This window comes from Micromys minutus (assembly GCF_963924665.1).
Source record: "Micromys minutus genome assembly, chromosome: X".
NCBI lineage: Eukaryota > Metazoa > Chordata > Mammalia > Rodentia > Muridae > Micromys > Micromys minutus.
Window position 1 is genome coordinate 1,253,494 of NC_137970.1, and position 16,701 is coordinate 1,270,194.

Here is a 16,701-nt window from a genome sequence, read left to right on the forward strand (position 1 = left end):
TTATAATATTTTTAAAGTATATAAAAATTTTAACTATGTGAACAGATACACTGAGGTGAGAAGCGTTGTTGACCAATCTCTAACAAAAATATAACTTAACAGTTCTGTGACCATGGCTGTATTTATTCTAAAGCAATTGGCATTATGGCACATGCTTAATGCAGAAAGACCATAAGTTCTAGATCAGCCTGAACTGCACATAAGTTCTCAATGAGCCTAGACTGCATTGAAAAGCTTTATTTTAAGAACAAAACAAAGCAAAGCAAAACCTAAAGCCAAAACATCATTTAATTAATCTTGTCTCCATGGGGCTGGAGAGATGGCTCATGGGTTATGGGCACTGTCTGCTGTTCTTCTAGAGGATGTGAGTTCAATTCCCAACACCCACATGGTGGCTTACAACCATTTGTATCTCAAGTTCCAGGAGATCAAGTACCCTGTATTGGCCTCTATGCGAGGTAGGCATGCCCACGTTGCACACATACTCATGCAAGCAAACACTAATACATATACTTCAAAAAATGTAGTTTTTAGTCATCTGAAATTTGACCTCATATATCAGTGCTTCTTGATAAATCTTTTGAACATTTATAAATCGCTTACAAAAGAATTTAGACTTAAACAACTTTGCATTTTATTTAGTTGTTGGCCAAGAAACCACCTTTGGTTGAGAGGCTACCCTGGGTTATATAGTGAATTCTAAACCACCCATGGCTATAAAATGAGACCTTGTAAAGAGATGTTCCTTGAGCCATGTATCATATCAGAACTCTTGGCACAGCAAGATGTGTCACATCAAAGCCTCAGAGTGGTAAACAATCAATCAAGTTGCTTAACTAAAGCTAAAAGCTATGTGTTTGTCATATTCTTATTTAGGGAGCAGATGCTTGATTGACTCATTGTAGTCAACCATGGATCATACATCGTGGGATGAATTGATACTAAGAGAACCTTAACTATACATCTGAAAAATCTGTATATCCTGGTATCTTCCAATTAAGATGAGATTAGCTTGTATATTATTCCTTTTCTCTCACATTGATCTAGTGACAGTTAATATATGAAATGAAAAATGAGAAGGACATAGCTTAACTTTAAAATTAGATGAATATCTTTGTGGACCAGAAATGGCAAGAAAAGCTAAACAGATGATAGTGAGCAATAAATGAGATAGATCTGTGGTCTTTCAGCTCCTGATATCATAAAAGTGGTTTAAAATTATCTTTAGACACTGGGTACCCAGAGCCAAGATTGCTGTTTGAAATAAGGGCCCCATAAAAATACAGATGCATGCACATACACACTTGCACTTGAACATAGACATTTAACTTCTTTATCGAACAACGACTTAAATGCAAACATAAGGCTAGTGTACAGACCATAGCGGGGTGGTAGTTGGCTTAGCACCACAGCTTTGAAAGAAACATGTTCTTCAACCAGGCCTTCACGCAGAGTCCAAAACAATAAATGATGGCACACCTCCATCCATCGACCATCAAGAGACATAATCTAGAGAATGTTACAACAATATTGCTTGAAATTGCATTCATGATGTTCAAAGATATAAATAGGGATTGTCATTCTCTAAAATATGACTCTTTGCAAATATAAAAGCCATGGATATTTTGTAAACTCCACAAAGTATAAATTTCTGACGGAACTGGGTGAAAGGTTAGGGAAGAAGAATAATATGCTTAGAAACACAGTATACACAAAGCCAAGGGGGAAAGACATGATATACAAATGAGTAGTTAAGAGAAGCAGAGAACTAACCTTTAGGATTGACCTTGATGTTTAAGGGCTTTTCAGAAGAAAATGAAAGGAATTGCACAGAAGGTATCAAAAATAATAACTATAAATGAATTGCAGAATTTAAAAGGGGTGTATATCTTCAATTAAATGTTCTCCCAAGAGGACAGTATGTATCTGTGTAGAAAGAAAAGGCCTACACCCTGTGTACAGCAGTTGTTTGTTGTGCCTCTGCTTTGAGGAGCCTTGGGTGATTAGCATAAGCTTCTGTCATCCTCAGAGGCTCTGCCAGAGTCATACTGATACAGATGAGGATGCTTGCAGCTAACCATCAGACTGAACACGGGGACCCCAATCAAAGAGCTAGAGAAAGGACTGAAGGAGCTGAAAGATTTGCACCCTCATGGGAAAAACAACATTATCAACCAACCAAATCCACCATTTAGTCCCTCCAGGAACTAAATCACCAACCTGTGAGTTCACATGGAGAGACCCGTGGCCCCAGCTGCATATGTAGCAGAGGACAGCATTGTCTGGCATCAATGGGAGAAGAGGCCTTTGGTCCAGTGAAGGCTTGTTTCTCAGTGTAGAGGAATGTCAAGGTGCTGAAGTAGGACAGGGTGATTGGGAGAGGAGCATCTTCATGGAGGCAAGTGGAGGGAGAGGGGGATGGGAGTGAGAGGTAAGGGGATAAGATTTGAAATGTAGATACAGAGCATATCCAATAAAATAATTTAAAAAGAAAGACAGAAAACTAGAAATGAAATGTGTTGTACATACTTAACCATGTTTCTCAGACAAAGACACTTAAATGCTAACTTAAAAAAAGAAGCTTGTGGACAAAGGGACCAGAGAATCAGTAACAAGGAAGATATCTCTAGAAGAGATAGTCTTCTGTCCTTACTTTCATGACAATAAGTGACAAAACAGTAATAACGTTGTTACATCATCAGAAGTAAACCTGTAAACACAGTGTTTTAATGAAGAGCACCAAGAGTGACCCAATTTGGTAGAAAGAAGCCTTAACAAATATTTACAAGTTTCGTCAATTCTACTATCTCAAGGAAAGTAGTTTTCTTTTATATTTATTTATGTGTATAAATGTTTTACTTCCACTTATATAAGTACTTGCTGATCATGGAAGTCAGAAAAGGATGTTGGCTCCCTTGAGATTAGTACTAAGGGCAGTTGTGAACCATCAGATGGGTGCTAGAAAATAAATCTAGGTCCTCTGCAAGAGCAACCACTGCTCTTAAATGCCTAACTAAAGTACCATCTCTTTAGCCTCAAGAGTTTTGTGTGTGTGTGTTAGTGTGTGTATGAGTGTGTGTGTTTGTGTGTGTGTGTGTGTGTGTGTGTGTGTGTGTGTGTGTGTGTAACTGCAAGGAAAGGAAAATGAAAATTGTTCTTGTGGGATGAACACTTCTGAACATAATTCCGTTTCCTAGAAACACTTAACTGATGGGTTGATAAATGCTCACAAATAGAATTTAATCAGTTTGGATGAGTACATAAGTTTGGTTCAGATGCAGAGACTATGGCTGAAAGAAAGTAAATGTTCATGAAGCTTGTATCAGTACATTCCCAGTGTAGATTGTTAAGAAACACACTTCACAAACAGCTATTGGAGATTGATTGCAAGAGGATCTCAGTCAGAACATACTGGTGATTGATTCTGTTCTTATAAATCAAAAAGATCAAGCATTGATTTCCTGCATGACTTTAAATTTCTGAAACTTTTGTGCAGCTTAGTACAAGGTGAGGCTAAAACAACAAATTAAGAGTTTTCTGTCTCATTGTGAAATCTAGATTGATTTTTTGTTTTATTGGATATTCTCTGCATTTACATTTTAGATGTTATTCCTCCCCTCCCCCTGCTTCCCCTCCCATTGCCTCCATGAAAGTCCAACCTCCTTCAACAACCTTCTCCCACCTCAGTGCCTTGGCATTCCCCTACACTGAGAAAACTCCCAGGACCAAAGGCCTCTCCTCCCATTGATGCCAGAGAATGCCATCCTCTGCTGCATATGCACCTGGAACCATGGGTCTCTCCATGTGTGCTCAGTGGTTGGTGTTTTAGTTCCTGGGAGCTGTGGTGGGTTTGGTTGGTTGATAATTTTGTTCTTCCCATGGAGTTGCAGACCCTTTCAGATTCTTCAGCCGTTCCTCTCGCTCCTTCATTGGAGTCCTCATTTCAGTCCGATGGTTACTGCAAGCATCCTCCCCTGTATCAGTAAGGCTCTGTCGGAAGTTCTAAGAAGGCATCCATATCAGGTTCCTGCCAGGAAGCACTACGTGGCATCAGCAATAGTCTGTGGGTTTATTGGGCACATATGGGGTGGATCCCCAGGTAGGCAGTCTCTGGATGATCTTCTCTCCAATCCTTGCTCCTCTATTTTTCCCTTTATTCACTCCCATAAGCATTTTATTCTCCCTTCTAAGAAGGACTGAGGCATTTATCTTCTGGCATTTCTTCTCTTTGATCTTCATAAGTTCCGGAGTCTAGATTTTTGACCCTGATTTTGTTTGGAAATCATGGCGTGCCCTGTCCTAGTATGGAGCACAAGCCATTTCTCTAATATTAAAACTTCTTCATAAGAAAATCTGACTGTCTCATATATTATTCAGTGGAAAAATCTCCTGTTTCCTCATGGTCAGTATCTCTTCATTTATTTTGCCTAGAGAAATAACTATCTAAGAGCAGCTGAAATTTGTTTTAATTTGCTTAATTCTGAAATTTGCTGAAATCCAAAATTTTAGTTTGCTGGTTATTGTAACCAACAGAAGGACATCAGAAGTTCTCAGTCAAAGGCAGAGTATCCTAGTATGTAATTGTATTTTCAGTAACTTCTGAAGTATTGAGATACTTGTATTCCGTAACGTTGTCTGTATTCCCTGGACTGGCAATTGAGTATAACCAGAACTGACTGGAATAGTAATAGAGGGAAAAATCAACAACAATCTAAGTCATTATCCCTATAACTGCATAAATAGATTCAAAAAGAGAAAGTAACAAATCATTTCAACACTCATCTAAGAAACTGATTAGCTGCATGTTATCAGAAATTTAGTAAACACACAGACAATTCAAACAAAATGCATGGACTTTATGTATAGATACTGTCTTTGGAAAAGGAACATACACACCTTCAAGTATTCATTTTAAAAGTGATTATGAGCTAGAACTAGATCATATTGTTATCACTACCATAGAGGTATTCTTTGAATAAAATGTAACTGAATTAAAAAGTATACTAAAAAGGTTAGTAAAATAGTTGCAAATAGAAAAATTATACCTCTAAATCACAATGCGTTGAATTTAAAAGTCACAAAAATTACAAACATAAGCAAATTAATTAAATCAAGTTACATACACACACACACACACACACACACACACACACACACACACACATGCTGTTGATACAGAGGATGGGAAATGCAGACCAAACTTTCTAAAAACTGTAGAAACAAAAAGTAATCATTGATAGGTCCACACCTTTAATCTAGGCACTGGGAGGCAGAAGCAGGAGGATCTCTGTGAATTTGAGGCCATGCAGGTTTATGTAGAGAGTTCCAGGCCAGCCAGGGCTACATAGTGAAACCCCGTCTCAAACAACAACAGTAGCAACAACGGAAAAGTGAGGAATACACAAACTATGGGTATGAAATATTGAAGCTTTAAGACAAAAATAATGAGGTACTTTGGACTGTTCCTCTGTGTGAAAACTCAATTATATAAACGTAGTTCTTCCCACTTTAATATCTAAATTCAATATAATTCAAACTCAAAATATGATTAAGGATTTTCATAAAATATTAACATTTGATATTAAAATCATACAGATCAAAGAGATTATAATAACCCAGATAATTTTGGGGAAGAATAGAGTGAAATGTGAAACCCACCAGACAGCAATTGTTTTCAAGTTATACAAACAAATGGAATAGAATAGAAAATACAAAAGTAAAACTGTCTGTTGATGAACACTTGATGTTTTAAAGGATCAATGACAAAAATCAAACACAGTGAGTGGAGTTGCTAACAATGTTTATCTGTGAGTAGAAACTAAAATTAGATTATAGCTTCACACTATACACAAAAATAGATTTTATGAAAATTAAAGTCCAAAATGACAAAGGTAAACATTTAAAATTTAAAGAACCTGCTATTTATTTTCTATGTATGTTGGATCATGTTACACACACATACAGAGGTCAGAAGGCACATATTCCCATATTGAGTTCTACAGATTAAATTCAGGTCAAGTTTGGCTACAAACTTTTCCTGTTAGCCATCTCCCTGGACCATATTTTTAATCTATAATTTAACTGTCATTGAAAATAGGTTTTCTCATACAATATATTCTGATCCAAGTTTCTCCTCCCTGAACTCCTCCCAGATTCTCCACACTTTCCCTAACTCCCCTCCCTCCCTTCCTCCCTCTTCTCCTGTCTCTGTCTCATTGGAAAACAAACGGTCAATTAAACACATGCATGTATGCACACTCACTCACATACACACAGACCTGATTAGGGCAAAACAAGCAAACATTCAGGAAAAAAAGAGTCAAAGGAAAAGCACAAGAAATATACAGTTGCATATATGCACACAAATACATACAAAGACATAGAGAGGGGAGGGAGAGAATGAGAGAGAGAGAGAGAGAGAGAGAGAGAGAGAGAGAGAGAGAGAGAGAGAGAGAGAGAGAGAGAGAGAGAGAGAGAGATCTTATAAAAACACAAAATTAGAAACCATAATATATAAACAAAAGATTTGTGAGGTTAAAATAAAACCTACCCAAAGAAAGCAATATGAGATAAAAAACCTACCAAAAACGCCACTGAGTTTGTTTGTTTTGGTTTGGTTTTGGTTTTGGTTTTTTGCCATCTCTGGCTGAGTATTGAACCTGTCCTTGAGTGAGTGTGGTTTGTATACCCAGCTACCCAGAGAGACTCCATTGGAGGAAACTGATGTTTTCTTTGTGATGTTTTTATTGTCAATTGCAGATCGGGGTTTGTATCCACTTCCCCACTCAGTGCTAGGACCCCATCTGGCTTAGCCCTGTGCAGACTCTGTGCGTGAGTTCATATGTGTATCAGTCCTGTAGTGTTTGGAAAGTCTTGTTTCCTTGGTGTTTTCCATCCCCACTGGCTCATGCAATCTTTCTGCCTCCTCCACAAAACTCCCTGAACCACCATGGGGAAGGATTTTATGGAGATATCCCTATCAGGACTGAGTGTTCCAAAGTCTGTCACTTGCTGGTCATTGTGCAGTTGTGGGTCTCTATTTTTCCTATAAACTTATAACAGGAGGAAGCTTCTCTGATGATGGGTGAGCAAGACATTGATCTATGGATATAGAATATCATTGATTCATTTTATTGCTACATTCTTTCAGCAGAACAGTGGTATTTGATTTCCTCCTAGGTACATGGTCTCTCTAGTCTCAGGTTCTTGGCTACCTGAGCAGTATCAGGAATGGGCTCCATCTTGTGAAATACTCCTTAATTCTAATCAGATAGTGGTTGGCAGCTCTCACAAGTATTGTACCACTGTTGTATCAAGTCACCATCATAGTTTAAAGAGTTTAGAGCTGGATTGCTGTATACCATTCTCTTTTGGTAGCATGCAGCATACTGTTCAGGACCATGAAATTAGTCAATAGTGGTGAAGGTTCAAGTCAAGTACCAGTTTGATTTCTTCACATTCAATGAGTTATGTAGGTCTTATCATTAGCAATAGGGCCTAGAACTATGTATATATAATATTTTTCACATACACATATATGTATATCACATATATTCTATTCCCATTGTATTCTATTATAGTGTATATTAAGTATCTTATTGTATATTCTATATATAAAACATTTATTTATACGTATATATGTATATATTCATATATATATAGAATATGTATCTATGTATGAATATACAGGCAAAATAATCAGATCTAAAATTTAATATAATTGTAGAAATTAACAGGTCCTATACATATTAACTTACAAAGGATAGGTCTCTATACTGTATCAAGAACTTTAATAAGGATGAAACAAATCATCACCAGGATGTCTGGTCCTGCCTACAAAGCCCCAAGGTCTGCCAATCTTTTTTTAAATTAATTATTTTATTTATTTACATCTCAATTATTGCCCCTCCGGGCCCCTTCTCCTGGAGTTCTTTCCCCATTCCCCCCCCCCTCACCTCTGAGAGGGTGCTGCCCAGCATCTCAGCTTCTACAGGAGCAGGTGCACTGTCTCCCATGGATAGGCCTAGCAAATTTAACCTAATACCTACAGCCAGGCTTTACCCCTTAAAGGTTCCACAACCTTCCCAAACAGCAGCAGCAGCTGGGGACCATGTGTTTAAAAACATATTCATATGGGAGGCATTTCACATTAGCCTTCAACAGCGAGTTATGACAGAAGTTCAACTCATTAGTGATCAGAAATGTGAAGATTAAAATGTAGCCATCAGATGATCCAAAATGTGAAGGTAACACCGAGGGTTTTTTTTTTTTTTATGAGAGTGTGTGGCAAAGGGAAAGCTTCATTCACCACTGCTGAGAGACCCTTTGTTGCAGTATATGAAGCATTTACACAGACCCCCAACACCTACATCAAGATATATTTTTATCGAATTCTTTAAACTGGTTTCCAAAAAGACTGCTGTTAAGGAAGTCCATTACATCATGGTTTGTAATAGTGAGAAACTGAAAGCTTCACATATTCAAGCAACAAGGGAAAACCTTATAGCAACAAAGTAACAAACTATTTTGTACCAACATGGATACGGCTGCAGAAACGATATTGAAGGCCAAAGCAACTCATAACGGTATGTATATTCTTCAGCATAAGGTTCTTAAATGTAATATTTAAGAACATGCAAAGTAATGATGCTAAATTAATCATGCAAAGTGACTATTTTTCCCTAAGAAAAGACAGTAATAGCATCATAATTTCAAGGTAACACATGACTACATGCATGGTATTGATGAACATAGAATTTAGTATGGCATTATCTGTTAGCAGTGATACTGAGGAGAGAATGGTATGGAATTGATAAGGTATATTGTGGTAGCTCGAGGATTGGCTGCTGGACTTTGTTTAAAAAATAATTTGAATGTACAGGACCCAGGATTCTATCTCAGAATAACATATATGCAAAAAATAAATTTTCTGAAACCAAATGGTTTTACAGAAAGTATGGCAGGTGTTAAATTTATTAAATCAGAATGATGGGTACATATGGCCATACTCTGTGTGTGTGCATGTGTGTGTGTGCATGCGCGTGCGCGCTTGTGTGTATTCTGTATTTCTCTTGATACTTTGATTTTTTAAAAGAAAGTTAAAGTGTTAAGGCATAAAATTTTAATCTCACATTATAAAGAAATATTTACAAGATGATTAAATCTTCTGCTGCTTATTTATCTGAACATAGCACCCATGAGACTTTTTGTATGACAAAAAACAACAACAACAAAAAAAAAAACTGAGAAACATCTCTCCTCACACACCAGTCGAAAGCTTCCAATTTTATTTTGTTCCTTTAATATCGGTAAGATCATCCTCATATAAACCATTCATGGTGCCTCTCTCTTGTTCACTGTTGTTCTGTGGTTTCGTGGTGTTCAGTTTCATCTGTATGCCAGCTATATGAACTCTAATGATGATGCTAAATTGTTCTTCCTTTTCTTTCTTAACTTCTGATACCTACAGGAATCTGCAAGCAGAATATGATCGTCTGAAGCAGCAGCATGAGCATAAAGGCCTGTCCCCACTGCCGTCTCCTCCTGAGATGATGCCCACTTCTCCCCAGAGTCCCAGGGATGCTGAGCTCATTGCTGAGGCCAAGCTACTGCGTCAACACAAAGGACGTCTGGAAGCCAGGATGCAAATCCTGGAAGACCACAATAAACAGCTGGAGTCTCAGTTACATAGACTAAGGCAGCTCCTGGAGCAAGTAAGGCCCTCACACCTCTCTAATATTGGCTAGTTCCAAACTTTCACTTTTCTCCTTTAAACAAAACCAAAAGACAGAACTCAGGTGCTTGTACTTCAAGTACTTTTTGATATTTGTTTGACATTATTTCCTCTCCCGATGTGGTTTTGGTTATGGGTTTGTTTTCTGTTCATTTGTTTTAACAATTGGAAATGCATCTCATAGGGAAATGCCAGGCGTTTCTTTGTGGTATACCTTTAGGCTTTTTTTTTTCTTCTCTAAATCACTAACATGTAATTTAAAGATTTACACATCCACTGGGAACCTAGGAAGATATAGTATTAAAACAGAGCCTAGCCAGATATGCTCTAGGTTTTCTGAGAGTTTAAATATTAAAATAAAGTTCTTCTTTTAGTTGTACTTATACTTCAGGGGTTTTATATGGTCCCCACTCTCACTTGATCTTGTCAATCTTTTAGCCTTTAATTTTGTGACTTATATCTTATTTGACCATATTTATATTTCTCTGTATTTTTATAAGAGAAGACAGTTCACCTGCAAAGATATATGCATGGATCATGCCAACAATAAAATATGACACATTCTTCAATTTCTGGGAGTTTTCTAAGTAGGAATGGTAGTAATGTCTGAATCCTGGATATCTATACTAACCCTACTTTTTGAGTTTATAGTGCTTGTGAGTTTATTATGGAAAATAATATTCTTCTTCTGGTGCATCCTTTAGCCCCAGGCTGAGGCCAAGGTGAATGGCACCACGGTGTCCTCTCCTTCTACCTCTCTGCAGAGGTCAGACAGCAGTCAGCCTATGCTGCTCCGTGTGGTCGGCAGTCAAACTTCAGAATCTATGGGTACGTATCAGCTCCTTCTGGAATTAGTTCCTTTTAGTATCTGTAAAAGTTAAAATTTCTGCTACCAGTACAATTTGTGAAGCAAATTCTAACACCAGTGTCACACCTTAGAGCAACTAGTGTGATTAATTAAATAACTAATATGTCAAGCAAACGGTAGAGCTAAATCAGTCTGCAAAGGAATGTTAGAGTGAATTATATTCCCCAACCCCAGTATAATATTGTTTATAAATTATGATTATTATTTGTATGTCATTTCGTATTATGTGTGTGTGTATATATATGTATGTACATGTGTGGCCAGAGGAGGGCAATGATCACTTGGAACTACAATTACAAATGGTCATGAGCCACTTGACACAGTTGCTAAAAGCTGAAATCTGGTCTTCTGCCAGAGAATCAAATACTCTTAGCCACTGAACCACCTTTCTAGCCCCCCAGTAGTAGACACTTTGAGTCTTTTGTAATGCATTTAAGAAAATGGCAGACTTCTTGAATTAAATTATACATCCATGGATTTGATTGCTAAAGGACATGAGATAAGAAATATGTAACAAAGGTATCTGAATAGATACTTTGGGGAAGTCTTTTGGTTTTGGTTTTCTTCCTGTTGCTAAGAAAAAAACCATGACCTAAGTCAGTGTAGGGGAGGAAGTGTTTATTTCAGTTAATAGTGTACAATCTCTCATTGAGAGGTTCTGGCAAGAACTTAAAAAGGAACTGGAAACAGAGTCTACTGAGGTATACTGCTTTTTGGTGCATAGACCAACATTTAACTAGCTTTCTTGTAAAGGCCCATGGAATTGTACTACCCACAGTAGGCTGGGCCCTCCTACATCAGTTATCAATCAACACAATCCCCCTCACCAGCCAGTCTATCTGGGCAATTCCTGAATTGAGATTCTATTCTTAGATGACCCTATACTGTGTCATGTTGACAATTAATGCTAAACCTCTATCTGAAAAATGGTAAAAGATGCAGCTTTGAGGAAGATGTGCTCAAAATGATGAAATCTAGAGTTCCCAAAGGTACAGGCCTGGTGAGAAGGAGATCCCAGCAGCCAGGGGTCAGAGAGATCTCTGCCAAGTGCGCACGGAAAGCACGCCCCTGCCCTGCCTGATCCAGGGACCAGGAACCCAGCATTGGAAACTCTATTCCCACCCGGCAGCTTTGGGGCACAAAACAGGGCTCAGACCATCTGCCACCTAGACCAACGGAGATCCAGGGACACAGACCAGATACAAGGGAAAGGCAAGAACATATCACTGACAACAAGATGGCAAGAGGAAAGCGAAAGAGTATATCCCAAGGAAACCAAGACAACCTGGAAACACCAGAACCCAGCTCTCCCATAACAGCAAACATTGGAATTCCAAATACTCCAGAAAAGGAAGACACAGACCTGAAATCATACCTCAAGATGCTGATAGAGATACTTAAACAAGAAAGGGAGGAAAAGCAAACAGAATCAGAAGCTTTTAAAGAAGAAACAAGAAAAACACTCAAAGAACTCAAAGAACTAGAGGAAAACAGAACCAAAGAAATAAAGGAATGGAAGAGGGAAATTAAAACAGAAATTGACACAATAAAGAAAACGCTAAAAGAGATAACCCTAGAGACAGAACACCAAAAAAAGAAATCAGGAGTCACAGAAGCAAGCATTTCCAATAGACTACAAGAAATGGAAGAGAGAATCTCGGGGGCTGAAGACAACATTGTAAACATAGACAAAATAGTCAGAGAAGATGCAAAAACCAAAAAGCTCCTAACCCAAAATGTCCAGGAGATTCAAGACACAATGAGAAGACCAAACCTAAGGATAATAGGAATAGAAGAGGGAGAAGAATATCAACTAAAAGGCACAGTAAATATCTTCAACAAAATTGTAGAAGAAAACTTCCCTACCCTTAAGAATGAGATGACCACGAGTATAAAAGAAGCTTTCAGAACTCCAAATAGGTTGGACCAGAAAAGAAATTCCTCCCGGCACATAATAGTCAAAACACCAAGTGCCCAAAGCAAAGAAAGAATACTAAAAACAGTAAGGGAAAAAGGTCAGGTAACTTATAAAGGCAGACCAATCAGAATCATACCCGATTTCTCAACAGAGACTATGAAAGCTAGAAGAGCTTGGACACACGTCATGCAGACCCTAAGAGAGCACAAGTGCCAGCCTAAGCTGCTATAACCAGCAAAACTATCAATCACCATAGACGGAGAGATGGAGATATTTCAAGGCAAATTTAAATTTACACAATATCTGACCACAAACGCAGCACTACAACAATTATAGGTAGAAAACCCAATATAATGAGGGAAAATACAGCCTAGTAAAAACAAGAAAACTCCTAAGCAAGAAAACTAAAAGAAGAAAGAGACACAGACAAACTCAACCTACAAAAGCAATAATAGCAGGAAACAGCAACCATTATTCCTTGATATCTATTAACATAAATGGACTCAACTCCCCAATAAAGAGACATAGGCTATCAGACTGGATACATAAACAAAATCCAGCATTTTGCTGCATACAGGAAACTCATTTCAGAGACAAAGACAGACACTATCTCAGAGTAAAAGGGTGGGAAAAAAACTTCCAAGCAAACAGCCCCAAGAAGCAAGCTGGAGTGGCTATTCTAATATAGAATAAAGTAATTTTCCAACCAAAAGTTATCAAAAAAGATAAGGAAGGACACTTTTTACTCATTATGTTGGAAATCTGTCAGGAGGAACTCTCAATCCTTAACATATATGCTCCAAATACAAAAGCACCCACATTCATAAAAGAAACCCTACTAAAGCTCAAAAAATAAATTTCACCCCACACAATAATAGTGGGAGACTTTAATTCCCCACTCTCACCAATGGACAGATCTGGGAAACAGAAACTGAACAAGGACACTGCAAAACTAGCAGGAAGTATGAACCAACTGGAATTAATAGATATGTACAGAGCATATCATCCTAAAGTAAAAGAATACACCTTCTTCTCAGCACCCCATGGCACCTTCTTGAACATTGACCACATAATTGGATACAGAAAGAGCCTCAATCTATATAAGAAGATTGAGATACTCCCATACATCCTCTCAGATCACCATGGTCTAAGGCTGGTCTTTAACAAGAACAAAAACAATAAAAAGCTCACATACACATGGAAACTAAACAACGCTCTGTTAAATGATAGCAGGGTCAAAGAAGAAATAAAGAAAGAAATTAAGGATTTTCTACAATTCAACGAAAACGAAAACACAACATACCCAAACCTATGGGATGCAATGAAAGCAGTACTGAGAGGAAAACTCATAGCCCTGAGTGCTTCCAAAAAGAAACTGGAGAGAGCATACATCAGCAAATTGACAGCACAACCAAAAGCTCTAGAACAAAAGGAAGCAGATACACCCAAGAGGAGTAGACGGCAAGAAATAATCAAAATTAGGGCAGAAATAGACCAAATAGAAACAAAAAGAACCATCGAAAGAATCAACAAAACCAAGAGCTGGTTCTTTGAGAAAATCAACAAGATTGATAAACCCCTAGCCAGACTAACTAGAGGGAAAAGAGAGAGTATACAAATTAACAAAATCAGAAAGGAAAGTGGAGACATAACAACTGAAACTGAGAAAATTCAAGAAATCATCAGATCCTACTACAAAAACCTATACTCCACAAAGTTGGAAAATTTGGAGGAAATGGATGAATTTCTAGATAGATACAAGATCCTAAAGTTAAACCAGGACCAGGTAAACCATCTAAATAATCTCATAACACCTAAAGAAATAGAAGAAGTCATCAAAAGCCTCCCAAACAAAAAAGCCCAGGTCCAGACAGGTTCAGTGCAGAATTTTATCAGAAATTTATTGCAGACATTAACACCAATACTCTCCAAACTATTCCACAAGATAGAATCAGATGGAATACTACCTAACTCATTTTTTGAGGCTACAATAACCCTCGTTCCTAAACCACACAAAGACCCTACAAGGAAAGAGAACTTCAGACCAATCTCACTTATGAACATTGATGCAAAAATACTCAACAAAATCCTTGCAAACCGGATCTTAGAACACATCAAAACGATCATTCATCATGACCAAGTAGGCTTCATCCCTGGGATGCAGGGAGGGTTTAATGTAAGGAAATCCATCAATGTAATCCACCATATAAACAAACTCAAAGATCAAAATCACATGGTCATCTCATTAGATCCTGAGAAAGCATTTGACAAAATTCAACACCAATTAATGTTAAAAGTCCTGGAAAGAACAGAAATCCAAAGTCCATACCTAAACATAATAAAAGCAATATACAGCAAACCAATAGCCAACATCAAACTTAACAGTGAGAAACATGAAACAATCCCACTAAAATCAGGCACTAGACAAGGCTGCCCACTCTCCTGCTACCTATTCAACATAGTACTGGAAGTCCTGGCTGGAGCAATTAGACAGCAAAAGGAAATCAAAGGGATACAAAGGAGCAGTAAACATTCAATGGAAAAAGGACAGCCTATTCAACAAATGGTGTTGGTCCAACTGGTACTCAGCATGCAGAAGAATGAAAATAGACCCTTTCTTATCTCCTTGTACAATGCTCAAGTGTAAGTGGATCAAAGTTCTCCACATTAAACCAGATACACTGAAAGTATTAGAAGAGAAAGTAGGGAAAACCTTAGAACACATAGGCACAGGAGAAAATTTCCTGAACAGAACACCAATGGCTCAAGCTCTAAGGTCAAAGATTAACAAATGGGACTTAATGAGATTGCAAAGTTTCTGTAAGGCTAAGGACATCGTCAAGAAAACAAAACGGCAACCAACAGAATGGGAAAAGATCTTTACCAACACCACATCAGATAGAGGCCTAATATCCAAGGTGTACAAGGAACTCAAAAAGGTAGACACCAGAGAACCAAATAACCCTATTAAAAATAGGGTACAGAGCTAAACAAAATGTTCTCAATTGAGGAATATCGAATGGCTGAGAAACATTTAAGGAAGTGCTTGACATCCTTAGCCATCAGGGAAATGCAAATCAAAACAACCCTGAGATTCCACCTCACACCAGTCAGATTGGCCAAGATCTAAAACTCAGATGACAGCAGATGCTGGCGAGGTTGCGGAGAAAGAAGAACACTACTCCACTGTTGGTGGGGTTGTAAGCTGATAAAACCACTCTGGAAATCAGTCTGGGGATTCCTCAGAAAATTGGACATAGTACTACCTGAAGACCCAGTTATTCCACTTCTGGGCATATACCCCAGAGACACTCCAATATACAACAAAGATACATGCGCCTCAATGTTCATAGCAGCTCTATTTATAATAGCCAGAAGCTAGAAATAACCCAGATGTCCTTCAGTAGATGAATGGATACAATAATTGTGGTACATTTACACAATGGAGTACTACTCGGCTATCAGAAACAATGGCCTAACGAAATTCTTAAGAAAATGGTTGCATCTGGAGAATATCATCCTGAGTGAGGTAACCCAGTCACAAAAGAACAGACATAATATGCAGTCACTGATATTGGGATGCTAACCCCAGAAAGCTCTGAACACCCCAGAAACAACTCACAGACTGTGTGAAGTTCAAGAAAAAAAGAAAAGAAAATAAAACAAACAAACAAAAAAATATTATACTCAATCCTTACACACCAAGAAAATGTTGACTAACTCTGGGTTACATCCTGTTTTACATGTACTTTTTGCTCAGTGTAACTAGTAAGACCTTAATGCAGAGTATCAAACCTTAAAAAAAAGAAAAAAAAAAAAGCCAAGCACTGACAAAAATATATTTGTATACATTTATGCAAAAATGTTTAAATTTTTTCTTTTATCTTTGTTTTTTAAAATAACGTTTAAAAAAACAAAAAAATGATGAAATCTAAATGAGCATGGAATCTAAATGAAGAACAACATTAAATACAGCCAATGAGATCACTGAGTGCTCGACCACTTCAAAGATAGCAGTTTCAGAGACAGGAAGTTGATCAGTGAAAAAAAAATGAAAATTGAGGAAAGGAAAGGAACTTTTAGAACAATTTGTATTGGTTTTCATATTGCTGAGATGGATACCCAAGGGCAGCAGCCTGAGGGTTAAAGAGTTTCTTTTGGCTTGGATGGAGGTTATAGTCT

General features: G+C 37.7%; 1 protein-coding gene across 5 annotated transcripts in view; it reads left to right on the forward strand.

Annotated features, from left to right (window-relative positions):
* Positions 1-16,701, forward strand: part of DMD (dystrophin) — a 1,259,848-nt gene that overhangs the window by 1,219,450 nt on the left and 23,697 nt on the right. For all 5 annotated transcript variants that reach the window (XM_080910294.1, XM_080910293.1, XM_080910296.1 and 2 more), the window contains 2 exons: positions 9,470-9,713; positions 10,438-10,561. In XM_080910294.1, coding sequence (XP_080766420.1) covers positions 9,470-9,713; positions 10,438-10,561 — 368 coding nt within the window. The remainder of the gene's footprint in view (positions 1-9,469; positions 9,714-10,437; positions 10,562-16,701) is intronic.